We start from the raw sequence: 13339 nt of genomic DNA, 5'->3' as shown, positions 1-13339 counted from the left end.
CCTTTAAGACGGTCTATTGTATAAGGTTGTATGACTATTTTTAAGCAAGTTATGCTATTTCAAGGTTTTATACTTTTAATGATTTTTGATATTTTTTATGATTTTTTTTTAAATTTCTCGTTATGACTTTTCTTGTACATATAGGTAGGTATATACATTATAAAATAAAAAAGCATGTTTTCTTTATTTCAAAATGGTGTATTGCAAAAAATTCTAGGACTATTTTTAAACAAGATATCCGTAGGATATCCAAGGGTATCCGTAATTTGGGAAAATTTTTAAAAACATTTTATTTTTTTCAATTAGAAGAATATAAATTGCAAATTATAACATAATTTTTAAATCAAAATAACTTATCTTAATAACACTTTTCGATATTGTGAAATATAAAGGTACTTTACTCTTGAGCGAAATTCATATTTTTTAACACACCTCGTACACTATTGACACAATTTTATATCTGATGATTGCATCTTAGGTTTTGGACTATGCAGAGCATTTTATAAAGAATATCTCTTTTCATAAAGTTAATACTAAAAAAGTTTTCCATGTGGTTCCAACTTAGTGGGACCTATTAGTCTAGTAAAATAAAATTACACTACATGTAAATCAAAATGTAAATTCGTACAGGTTGAAACAAATTTTATATCAAAGTTTAGGTGGGCACAAAAGGTATTTTCAAGAAAGTATCCAAATCACACAAGGGGATCATTGTTTAAATAATTAAAAAGGGGTAATTTTTGCAAAAAAGTTACTTTTTTAAAGGCTGAGGTCATTCAATTACTAATGAAGGTCTATAGGATTATTTTCTCCTAAGTTGAAGGAGTAAACCTCAATAAAACAATCCCCACTATCACGGTGGAAGGCATCGTGCCAAAGATATGAGAGATGCGAGGGTTAGAGCATCACAAACGATCCCTTCGGGATACCTGGCGACCTCCCGAAGTAACCAAGCCTTGGCGTGGTAAGGGCGCACTGCCGCGCCAGACGTATAGTACGTCCCAACTCGTGGGAATTTATATGAGTACCAATAAACACAATTCTGAACAGACGGGGGTGAGTGAAGACGACCATCGGCGAGACACGGAAAATGGAACGGATATGGAAAATGAGAATAGGAAAAAACAGTCGCCTGACGACTTGAAATGGGAAGAAGGAATGAACAGTTTTGAGAGGGAGCTCATAAACTCACATAAAAAGAAACAGAAGATGAACAGGTCGACTGCCCCAAAACAGTCGACACTAGTAGGGGATGAAATGCTGGAAAGCAGTGAAAATGATGACGATGAGATAGGGGAGGAAAGATCACAAGAGGAAGTGGAAAAAATAGAAAAAGGATGGCAAAATATTCAGGAGAGGGTGTTAGCCTCTTTCTTGCTTGATGATGAAACCATGAATAAGAAGAAAAGGAAAGGGGACAGTCTAGAGAGAATAAATGATCTGAAGAGGGAGAGACTGGAAGAGAGTATTAAGTTTCCTAACGAAACCAAACAACAAAAAATAAACAGGAAACTCGAAGAGTTAAATATAAAACTAATAGAGATATTTACTAACCTAAGCGAAAAAAAGGGGGAAAAGGTGGAGATGGATACGGAATTAAAAAAACTGTTAGGGGTCATAAAATCCACTAACAACAAAAAAGAAGACGACAGTATAGCCGAAAAAACACAACAAGAAGTAAAATGCGATCACTGTAAGCTAAAAGTGGAACAAGAAAGACAGAGAGAAGAGCAAGAAAAAATTAAAAGGGCTCTAAACATGGGGGGAGGAAAAAAAACCTTCATGAGTATATGTAATAGCAAATGGGAGGAGAAAGCATATATAAAGACAAATTGGGAACAAGGGGGGTTACGAGAAACCGTCGAGAAGAAAACATGTCTGATAGTAACAAAAAAGGATGCGAAGGACAAAGGGGTAGAAAATATAATAAAGGACGTGGGAGAGGATCTGGCAGAAACACTAGAGGAAGTGAACGAGGGAGAAATCAAATTCCTTGAGAACTTTAGGAGGAAAGAAAATAAAAAAACAATTTGGTACACGTTTGTCGCTGGAATAGAAAAAGAAAGTGGTGGCGATATATACGACCTAGCAGAAAAGGCTATAACTAAAATTAAGAAAGAGATGGATGAAACACCAAAGGTTGTACGGGTCGTAGCCGGTAACGACCTTAACAAGGAGATCATAAGGAAAGCCCTCGAATATGTGGGGCGGAGGGAAAGTATCTCATGGGAGATGATAGTAAGAGGGAAGGAACTCGAGGTAGAGAAGAAGTCAGAACAAGAAGAAGCCCTCCTTATAAAGATGGGGGGGAAAAAATATAACGAAGTTCTTAGCGAAATGAGAGAAAAAATCGACATTGGAAAAATCGGTCTACAAGTGGAGAAGTTAAAAAGAACGAATGGGGGAGATCTCCTTGTAAAGTTAAAGGGAAGAGGGGCTGCGGAGAAGTTGAGGGCTGAACTGGACAGCAAAATGAACGGGATGGACACGGCAATCAGAAGAAAAGAGACTTTCTTCACGATTACGCGGTTGGACCCTGGGGTTGGTGAGGAAACTCTAAAGAAAATGATAAAGAGCTATACAGGCGTTCCTGAGAGAGAGATAGAAGTCAAGGTTCTACGAACAAACAGATATGGGGAGCAGGTAGCTACGATAGCCGTACGCCCCTCCATAGCGGAAGAGCTGAGGAGGTACGGCTCAATAAAAATAGGGTGGGTTGTGTGTCCAATAATGGAGAGACACAACCCAGTTAGGTGTTTTAAGTGCCTAAAGTTCGGGCACAACACTTACGAATGCAAGGAAGAGAGCAGGGCGGCGTGCTGCTATAATTGTCTCCAAACGGGACATACCGTTGCAAGCTGCGGTAATAAACCGTACTGCTCGGTATGCAAAGAAGAAGGGCATAGGATGGACAGGATGGCCTGTCCGTCGTACCGAGCCCTTGTATACGGTAGGGGAGGAGAGGGGAACCCCTAAAACGAACTGACCAAACATAAAATAGACTCCCTGGAAAACGAAGGTGGGCCCATATACAGCCCACCTAGGTGTTATTTTATATTTTTAAAATTTATTTTATCTATTTTATTTATTTTATTTATTCTATTTTACTCTATTATTTCAATTTTACTAAACCGCTTTTATTTATTGAATTCTTTTACTTTTACATATTTTATCTATATACCGTATCTATTTATTTTATTTATATTAATTAACTTATTTGTTTTAGCTTTTATGCTTTTTAATTTTTTCGAAAGACGTGAGTCCGACGCAGAAACGACCTCTGGGAACTGAACCAAAGTGGACCTCAAGGATCAACCTGGTATACGGATATTGCAGGTGAACGTGGGCAGGGCACGCCGAGCACACGACCTTGTCCACGCAAAAGCCTGCAAGCTAGAAATAGACTTGCTCATCGTCCCGGAACCGAACAAAAAAATAACATCAGCCGGTGGTTGGGTCCAGGATAATGGGAAGAATGTGGCGGTGCTCTTTAGAAATAGGGGTTTGGGGGTGCGTGGTATTGTCAGGGGAGGAAATCATATCCTCATCAAACTGAGGGATTTCAGCCTGCTGGCATGCTACGTGTCCCCAAATATCCCTATGATAAGATACAAAGCAATTGTAGATGAAATAATGAGCGCCGCCACGAACGAAAAAGAAGTGATGATCGCCGGGGACATTAACGCGAAATCGAGGTTGTGGGGTGCCCCCATAAACGACAGAAAGGGGGAAATATGGAATGAATGGATAGCCCAGGCTGGCCTCCAAGTATTAAACAATAACAAACCAACATTCGTAAGGGGGGTCAGCCGAACACACATTGATATTACGTTCGCGAGTGAAGGGCTATCCAGGAGAGTGCACGGCTGGGATGTCCTTGACGATCAGTTATTCACCTACCACCGGTATATACAATACGAAATAAAGGTTAAAGGGGGAATAAGGCGGCCGATAGGACACACGGAGATTTATTTTAACAAAACCAAGTACCTATCGGAGGTCAGGAAAATTAATGAACAAGAGATTTCTGACCTTGGCCAACTGAGAAGAGCACTGCAAAGTGCAGCAAATTTGGCCACCGTGAAGAGAAAAGATAATAAAAAATCCCCCTACTGGTGGACGGATGAGATAGAAGGTCTACGGGAGAGATGCCTCAGAGCTCGAAGGAATTATACGAGAAGCCAGGGCAGCCTCGAGCTCAAGGAAATATATAAAGATCTAAAGAAAACTTTAAATAAAAAAATAAAACAAGAGAAAAAAGAAAAGTGGCAGACCCTGATAAAAGCATTGGACGAAGATATATGGGGCGATGCGTACAAGATCACTATGAAGACGCTGAAAATAATCGCCCCATATAGACTCGACGAAGACCAGCGGATGGAATCAGCTGAGCTCCTCTTTCCTACCAAGGATCATCAAAATTTCATTAAGATATTTCCAACGATGGTAGAGGAGTTCACGGAAGAGGAAGTTAGAATAGCTGGTCAGGAGATGAAGACAGGGAAAGCTCCCGGCCCTGACGGGCTGCCACCAGAGGCAATAAAAATAATAGCAACGGAGAAACCAGGTTTGATCAGAAGAATATACAACGACCTACTGCAGAAGCAAGAGTTTCCCAGGGACTTAAAGGAAGCGAACTTAGTTCTACTCCTAAAGCCTGGGAAACCCCCCGATTCAGCAGCCTCTTATCGGCCAATATGCCTTCTGGACTGCCTTGGTAAGTTCTACGAAGGGCTTATCAAGAAGAGGCTGGAGGGCGTGTTGGAAGATCAAAGAGTGCTATCAAATCAACAATATGGATTTCGAAAAGGTAAATCGACAGTCGATGCCGCGACCTGGATAAGGGACGCGGCTAAAGCAAGTAAAAAAAGATGGGTGGTCCTTGTTCTGTTGGACATAAAAAATGCTTTTAATTCAGCAAACTGGGGTCACATAGTAGACCGAATAGTCGAATTTGGGGCTCCAGAGTATGTGTCCAACATAATAAAGGACTACCTATCTGAAAGAACCGTATGCATATCGAAGAAAAAGAAGAAAGAAATGACCGCGGGTGTACCCCAGGGGTCAGTCCTGGGACCCTTACTTTGGAATATACTATACAACGGGGTACTAGAAGTAAACAGGCAGAGAGGAGTGAGAGCGATTGCATACGCGGACGACCTAGCATTACTGGTCGAAGACGACATGAATAGGGGAATAATACAAAAAGTAAACGAAGCAATACAGAAGACCGCAGATTGGATAGAGAGAAATGATCTAAAGTTAGCAGTAGAGAAGACAGAATCCATTATCTTGAGGGGACCAAGAAAGAGAGATGACATAATATTTGGATATAAAGGCTCTGTAATAAGACCCCAAAAGACGGTTAAGTACCTCGGAATTATTTTCGACGACAAGCTTAAATTCGGACAACACGTACAAGAAGCATGTCGGAAGGCAGAAGAAAGGACCTCTATACTAAATAAATTTATGCCAAATATAGGGGGTCCTGGATCCCAGAAGAGAATAGTGATGGCACAATCCATCTTATCCATAGTTTTATACGGAGCCCCAGTGTGGCACGAGGTCCTTCGAATGAAAAAGTATAAAGACGTGCTTCTTAGGACACAAAGGAAACCTCTGATCAGGGTGTGCAGCGCGTATAGAACCGTATCAACCATTGCCTTACAGGTGGTGGCTGGGTCTGTACCGGTGCACATCCTGGCCAGAGAAAGAGTCCGAATGTACCAGAGGGGCAACGGGGCAATAGGTTCAGGTCCACAAGAAAGGAAAAGAAGTCTAGAGATGTGGCAGAGGGAATGGGCAGCCGAAGTCGAGAAGGCGGCCTGGACGAGATCCCTGATTCCAGATGTGGTGAGGTGGTACGAGTGCCGGCATCGGCGCGTCGGCTACTATTTCACACAATTTTTGACGGGACATGGATCGTTCAGGAAGTTTACTCATCGTATAGGGAAAACCATGGACGATCTATGCCCTGAGTGTGGAGTAGTGGATGACGCGCAGCATGTCGTCTTCGTGTGCCCTGCATACCAGGCGGGACGTACCGAGCTGCAGCTGGGACTGGGATCCCCTCTAGGCGAGCCTCACGAGCTAATTGATAAAGCTATCAATAGCAAGAGAGACTTCGACCTGATCATTGCTTTTGTCACGAAGACAATGAAGCACAAAGAGGAGAAAGAGAGGCGACTGCAAGCGGGATGACCGTCTATTTATTTATTTTTTTAACGTTTTTATTTTTGTGTCGCAGATGGCAGCCAGTGGGGGGAGGATCCTTTACATCCAACCTGCGCTGTCTGTCTTATTTTAACTAGTTTTACTTATTTATTTATTTTATCTTGTTTTATCTTCTTATTTACTTCTTCAATCTTATTTATACAATATTTATCATTTTAAATCAATTTTATTACTCAAATGTGTTGCGTGTTGTAAGCGGTAGTCAGCAGGGGGAGGACCTTTTACATCTAACCCATGCTGACCGCCTTTGTATTGTTTTGTTTACTTTCTGTTTTGTCTTGTTTTAGTCTGTTTTTTGTTTTGTATCAGGTAGTGGGGGAGGATTTTTACACCCAACCTCACTGACTGCTTCCTGTTAACTGTAGAATGAATGGGTATGAGTGTGAGTGCGAATTGATGAAAGCACGAATGTTTGGAGTTGCTCGTAACTGTCGACTGGTATCCTTTTGCTAGTTCATGTTTGATTGGGGGCACCCCGGTCGCCCCACCCGCACATGGTCTGCACGGGACGGTCGTCTTCACCGACCGGTCTTTGTGCGGGGTGTGTGCGGGACGGGGCGGCTGGGTGGCCGCTTAATCTACGGAGTGCACGCAGAGGGTGCCCGGGGGGAGTTATGAGTAAGGTCGAAGAGTCAGACATGCTCGCCAAGAGCGGTTCCAGACTTGTCGGCTGGAGGAAGAGGAGGTGAGTTTAGTCGGTAGGCGGTTCGGCACGGTGAAGCGTGACGGATCGAATCCGACACACCTGGGACACCTTCCCAGACGGTCTTTTGAAGATTCTCACCTCCCAAAAAAAAAAAAAAAAAAAAAAAAAAAAAAAAAAAAAAAAAAGACCTAAAAATATTAAGATTTAACTAAATCACTTAAATAAAATGTGGCTACTTACTGAGTTACAGGGTGTTTTATTTAAAAATTTAAAAATTATTTTTACCAAGTACTTTCAAACTATTTGACGTATCCTTATCATACTTGGCAGAAAGTGTGGGTACTATACAGTCTACTAAACTGCGATAAATAAAAGTTTCTAGCTACTACCAGAGGCGTACGACAGGAAATAGTTAATGGTTGGCCCTTCCCAAATTCTACGCCACTGAGGGAATTACTATTTTAGCGAAAATTTCGATTCTCCAATACTTTCTATGTAAATGATATTCTATTTAGTGGTAACGATCAAGTTATTAGTTTTCGAGATATTGGACATTAAAAATGAAACGGCATATTTATTTTGATTCTTTCATTCATTCATTTTAAATTTCCAATATCTCTCATACTGATGACTTTATCGATACCAATAAAGTTATTTACATATAAAGTATTGGAGAATCGAAAAATTTCGCTAAAATAGTAATTCACTCAGTGGCGTAGAATTTGGGAAGGGTCAATCATTCACTATCCCCTGTCGTACGGCTCTGGCACTAGCTAGAAACGTTTATTAATCACAATTTAGTAGGGTGTATAATAGTCACACTTTCTGCCAAGTATGATAAGGATACTTCAAATAGTTTTAAAGTACTTGGTAACAATAATTTTTAAATTTTTAAATAAAACACCCTGTAACTCAGTAAGTAGCCACATTTTATTCATGAGATTTTAGTTAAATCTTAATATTTTTAGGTCTGGAATCTACAACTCAGAGATTCGACACTCTTAATAAAATTTAACCCTAAAAGAGCCCGTAGTAATATAACTCCAAGAAAAAAAGAAGAAGAACAAACGACAAAAAAATTTTTTTAATTAGTAAAAAATTCCCATAAACCCAATTATCGAAACGGCATTTCAAAATACTTATTCCACGCGACGTTATTAAAAAAACAAATTATAAACAAATTTGAATAATGTTCAAATGCCATTTTAGGGGGAAGTTTAATTGAAATTTGAATTTATCAATACATTTGTCGAAAATATACACAAAAATAAAAATAATGAGATCTTAGGCAGGTGAATATTTCTTTGGCAACAACCGCGTTTTTGCAATTGAAAATATAGTAACATTTAATAAACAAATTCAATATCTCAAAAAATATTAAATATTTTTCGACCAATTTTTTTTTGCTTAATACTGGTAATATTGCGCAACTTAGTCTGTAAAATAAAATATTTTATAGTGCTTATTTAAAACGCTAAAAATAATATTTTGCAAATTTGTTTTTAAAGTTTTATATACAATTAATTAAATAAATAGGGGGTCAAATTTAAATAAGTAAGTCTTATGTGAAAGATTTACCCTTCAACTTTGCAGAAAAAAATCCCACGGACCTTCATTAATAAGTGAATTACTTCAGCAGTTAAAAAAGTACTTTTTTTGCAAAAATGACCCCTTTTTAATTATTTAAACAATGATCCCCTTGTATGGTTTGGATACTTTCTTGAAAATATCTTTTGTACCCACCTAAACTTTGATATAAAATTTGTTTTAACCTGTACAAATTTACATTTTGACTTTATTTTATTTTATTAGGCTATATTGCATGTGTATTATGTCACACTTTGAAAAAGAATATCTTGTTTAAAAATATTCGTAGAATTTTTTACAATACACCATTTTAAAGTAAAGAAAATAAGCTTTCTTTTTTATTGCACAATATATATTTACCTAAATATACAATAAAAAAAGTTATAATGAGACATTTAAAAATAATCGTAAATTAAATCAAAAATCATTAAAAGTATAAACTTTGAAAAACTATATCTTGCTTAAAAATAGTCATACAACCTTATACAATAGACCATTTTAAAGGTAAGTGACTTCTCTTTCTAGTAAATGACCATTGCATATATGTACCTAGGGATGCGTAGAAAAAAGTTACTGAACAATGTTTGCGAAGTAGTAAGGTAAATGTCCCAAAATCGCTGTGAGTGGCGAAATTTGAAAAATCATATTTTGGAAACTATAAATTACAGGGTGTTTCACCAAACGCTATTTTAAAGAGGAAGGATGGAAGTTTTTTCTGCACAGCAAAGCCTTTACCTATATCCCCTTGGAAAAAAGTTATGGGGCAAAAAACAAAATTGCAATCTTTCGTGTTTTTTTCTTTCTTTTCTTTTGAATATATTTTTTTAAAGTATTTTTGACTTTAAAATGTGATATTTCGATAGTACATTTAATCTGAAACAATATTTCTGTAGACGTGTTTGCACCAAAAGTGCGTAGAACTCACCCTAATTCGCCCTGTGCCTAGGGACTCATTCACCCCTTTCTCAAAAACGCACCCCTTTAAATGGTAGCACTCCGCGGTTATTTCATATTTAGAGGTCCATTGACTATATGAAACAATAAAATCCCGTTAACGTTGTAGTTACTTTCTAAAATACATAATCAATAACCTATAGCCAGCATAAATTTTTATATTGAACCTCATGAAGGTAAGTATTCACTATGCTAGCGACATGAAGATGTGCATTAGCACAAATATGTCATATCCAATATAGCTTTCAAATGGCAAAACATGATCTTCTAAAATGTTTTCAATGTACATATCAGTTGTCATTCGCCTAATCACCTTCACCTGTTCGGTATGTCCTTTCAAAGCAATACCGCTCCGTAGCACTATGTCGCCACCACCAAAACTAACGCTCTGTATGAGGTTACAACTGACATACTGTTCGCCAACTCTTCTGTAGACGAAGTTTTGTAAATTTTGCTTCCATATGGTGAAAGGTATGCCAGATATAACTTCACACAAAGTATTCATTTTGGTGGTGGCGGCATTGTGCTATGGAGTGGTATTTCTTGGAAAGGAGATACCTAACTTGTGGAGGTGATTGGGTGAATGACAGCTGATATGTGCATTACAAACATTTTACAAGATTATGTTTTGCCATTTGCCAGCCATATTGAATAACAAATTCGTAGGTGCACCACGACGCAGGTCTTCACGTTGGTAGAACAGTGAATACTTACCATGATGAAATTCAATTTAAAAATACTTAATATTGGCCACTATATAGCCCATATTAAATTTAAATCCGATTATACCATTTATATGATACATTAAAACATCGCACTCGGAAAATAAATGCTCTATTACACTGGGGGACAGCCAGTAACAAAATGGTATTTCACACGTTAATTTCAAAATATGCAATATTTTTGTCTGTGAGTGTATAAAATTATATTTAGTAAGTAATGAATGAGTCCATAAAATTATATTTATTTCTCGAAATTACTCTCAGGAATCAAGAATATAAATAGAAAGTACGTGATTTTTTTAGTATATTATATCGAAATCGGTAGGATTAACAGATTAAATTCAATATGTTACTTAAAGTTTAATCCTCAGCTGAATCCTCAGCTGAAGTGATCATGAGGCAATCGAAAGAGGATTACAAAAGGTAGACGTATATTTTTAGCAAATAACAAAGAACTGATTTGGCACTAATTTGAATAGTTTACACTACACTACACCGTATACATTTAATTGTTAACTTTTATTGTTTTTTGTTTTGGTTTAAAAACACCAGGCCGTGTATCTCATTATTGGTCTGTTGACAGTTTTGTAAATTTCACCTTTCATTTCTTTTCCGATATTTTTGTTTCTTCATATTGTGTCATTTAGGCAACATGCGGCTTGGTTTGCTCTATTTACTTTATCTTCCACTTCTGTTTAGAGCTTTCCATAACTAGATAGTAACAATGTAAATGTAAAAAAATGTATACCATTTAAAGGGTTTATAACCTGGAATTTTTTTGGTAACTCAGCATGTGATCAACCAGTTCTAACACTGATGATGAAATTTTATATATCGAAAACGTTCTATGATTGATGGGGGATTTTAATAAATTTTATAGCTTTTATAAAGGATATTTCAATTACATTTTTTTCATGTTTAATTTATATTAAGGCCTCTTTGAATCTTTTCGGTAAAATAAATCCGTGAAGCAAAAATAAAATTACCTGCCTTATTCCGTAATACATTTTTCAATAGATATCCCTCATACATATTTAAATCTTCGCTTCGTTTAAAAAGTATTCTTTTCGTTTTATGTATACTTTTTATTCAATATTTTATCCCTCCAGTGAGCCACATTAAAGGCACATTAAATTCGGTAATGTATTCAATACGCTTTTGAACAAAATGTATCGACATAGGAGCTTTGTTAAAACAGGTAAAGCGTATTATGTTATAATGCAATGCTTTCAGACGGATTTTCCAGATTTTGTTGATTAGCATTTACTACCTTTCTATGTATTTATATCATAAAATATTTTTAATTGTTGTAATGATATGCATTCAGCAGATCGACATCGATTTCTTAGCAAACGGATACGCCGTTTATTTTTCTGGAAATCAAGACCATATGCATCGAAACGAAGCAGCAATAATTATGAAACAGCATATTAGTAAATATGTGACTAACTTCATCCCAATGTCAGTCAGAGTAATTTTAATAAAGCTGAATTCTAGACCTGTAAATATAAATATCATCCAAGTTTATGCTCCCACTACAGATGCAGCTGAACAGAAAATTGAAGAATTCTACCATCAAATAGAAGAAGTGCTAAAAACAACAAAGAAACACGAAACAACAATAATTATGGGAGACTTTAACGCGAAAGTTGGACAAAAGATGACACAAAACATCACTGGAAAGTTTGTATTGAGAGAGAGAAATCAAAGAGGTGAACGTCTAATAGAATTCTGTCAAGAAAATGACTTCGTCATTACAAATACCTGGTTTCAACTTCCAGAAAGCCGTCTCTAGACGTGGAAATCCCCTCAAGATGGACATCAAGGTAGAATAGTACGGAATCAAATAGACTACATCTTAATAAACCACCGATTTCGGAACAATATTCAAGATGTAAAAACTTACCCGGCGCCGATATAAACTCGAATCATAATTTACTCTGCTCCAAAATACAAATCAAATTAAAGAAACTAACAAAGCCAACTAAGCCTAGTAAGATATATCTCGACCCCCTTAAACACCCACAAACGCGCGAACACATATCACAGCAGATAAATAGTAAAATGCACAGAATATCATATATAATATATACCAAACGAAAACAGAACTACACACACCGGCAAAATTAGCCGAACACGTTAAAAATGGGACATGTTTGATGTCTCGTATTTCATAAACCAGTGGTCCGATTTGAGTGATTCTTTTAGTATGTTATAGCCTTATTATTTAAGAATATCGGTGGAATAATATTGTTGCTAGACAGGTAAATGTCATTTTATACCGGGTGTAACAAGCATACTGTGTTTTTTTCTTAAAGTTCGGAACACCCTGTGGAATATTCCAGCATATATAAAATATTAAAATTAAAACTCGATTGTAGAATTAAGGATCCCCCAAACCGACGCGAAAGTTTTGCGACGCGAATTTTCCGTAGCGGAACATTCGCAGGCGGAGCGGTAGCGGACAAGGGTTCCCCATATTGACGCGAAAGCCGACGCGACTATTCGCCATACAAATGTGAACAAATTATATTTTTAAATCGGCCAACAGGTTTAGGAAATACAAGACATCAAAAATGACCGAATTTTTAAGTGGGCGTAATCTCTATGCACGCAAATCAATAATAATATTATAATATATAATGAAAACTTATCATTTTTTCCTAATTCTGACCCTATACTATTCCAGACTTTATCCTTTTTGTTATATTTTTATAATCTTCGTCCTTAAATCATATATTATAGGATATTATGTTTAACAATTTCAATGAGTTTTTCTGTAACAACCTTTTTAAAACACGCGAAACTACAGCGGTAGCGGAAAAAACCGTGCATGCAGCGTTTCATGAAAGGAACGCTGTTCTGCCGCGACCGTTGCGGATTCCGCGCAAAGTGGTCTGAACACGTTCATAATCCGCCGTGCCTATCGAGTCGCCGCGATTTCGCGTAGGTTGCGGTTGCGAAAGTTTCGCTTTGGTTTGGGGGATCCTTTATGCTTTCTTAACATTTTCCTTTTTGATTCATTTGCTTATGTTGGAAAATAAAAAAGTTATGTGCTTTAACAACTAGCCATGTTTTTTATCAATAAATCCTCATAGGGGAGAAAATATGCTAAATTTGGAATTACTCGAGCGTTCTTGGGACCTGGAGTGGATTGTAAAGAATTGGTGGTACAACCAAAAAAAGTTAAGTTTTC

At 37.3% G+C, this 13339-nt stretch overlaps 2 protein-coding genes across 4 annotated transcripts in view; one reads left to right on the top strand and one right to left on the bottom strand.

The window, feature by feature from the left end:
• Nucleotides 1–13339, bottom strand: part of LOC114343583 (anion exchange protein 2) — a 732215-nt gene that overhangs the window by 518033 nt on the left and 200843 nt on the right. The window lies entirely within an intron of this gene.
• On the top strand, nt 1021–2976 carry LOC126885598 (golgin subfamily A member 6-like protein 22). The gene has a single exon (XM_050652197.1). It carries the CDS (start codon nt 1021–1023, stop codon nt 2974–2976), a length of 1956 nt encoding a protein of 651 aa, XP_050508154.1.

This window comes from Diabrotica virgifera, chromosome 5 (assembly GCF_917563875.1).
Source record: "Diabrotica virgifera virgifera chromosome 5, PGI_DIABVI_V3a".
In the NCBI taxonomy this organism is placed as follows: domain Eukaryota; kingdom Metazoa; phylum Arthropoda; class Insecta; order Coleoptera; family Chrysomelidae; genus Diabrotica; species Diabrotica virgifera.
Note: the sequence above shows the minus strand (reverse complement) of the source record. Positions and strands in the feature narration are given on the sequence as shown.

Bases quoted from the DNA above. Each gene is read 5' to 3' on its own strand.
- LOC126885598 (XM_050652197.1), top strand. From the start codon at position 1,021: ATGAGTACCAATAAACACAATTCTGAACAGACGGGGGTGAGTGAAGAC.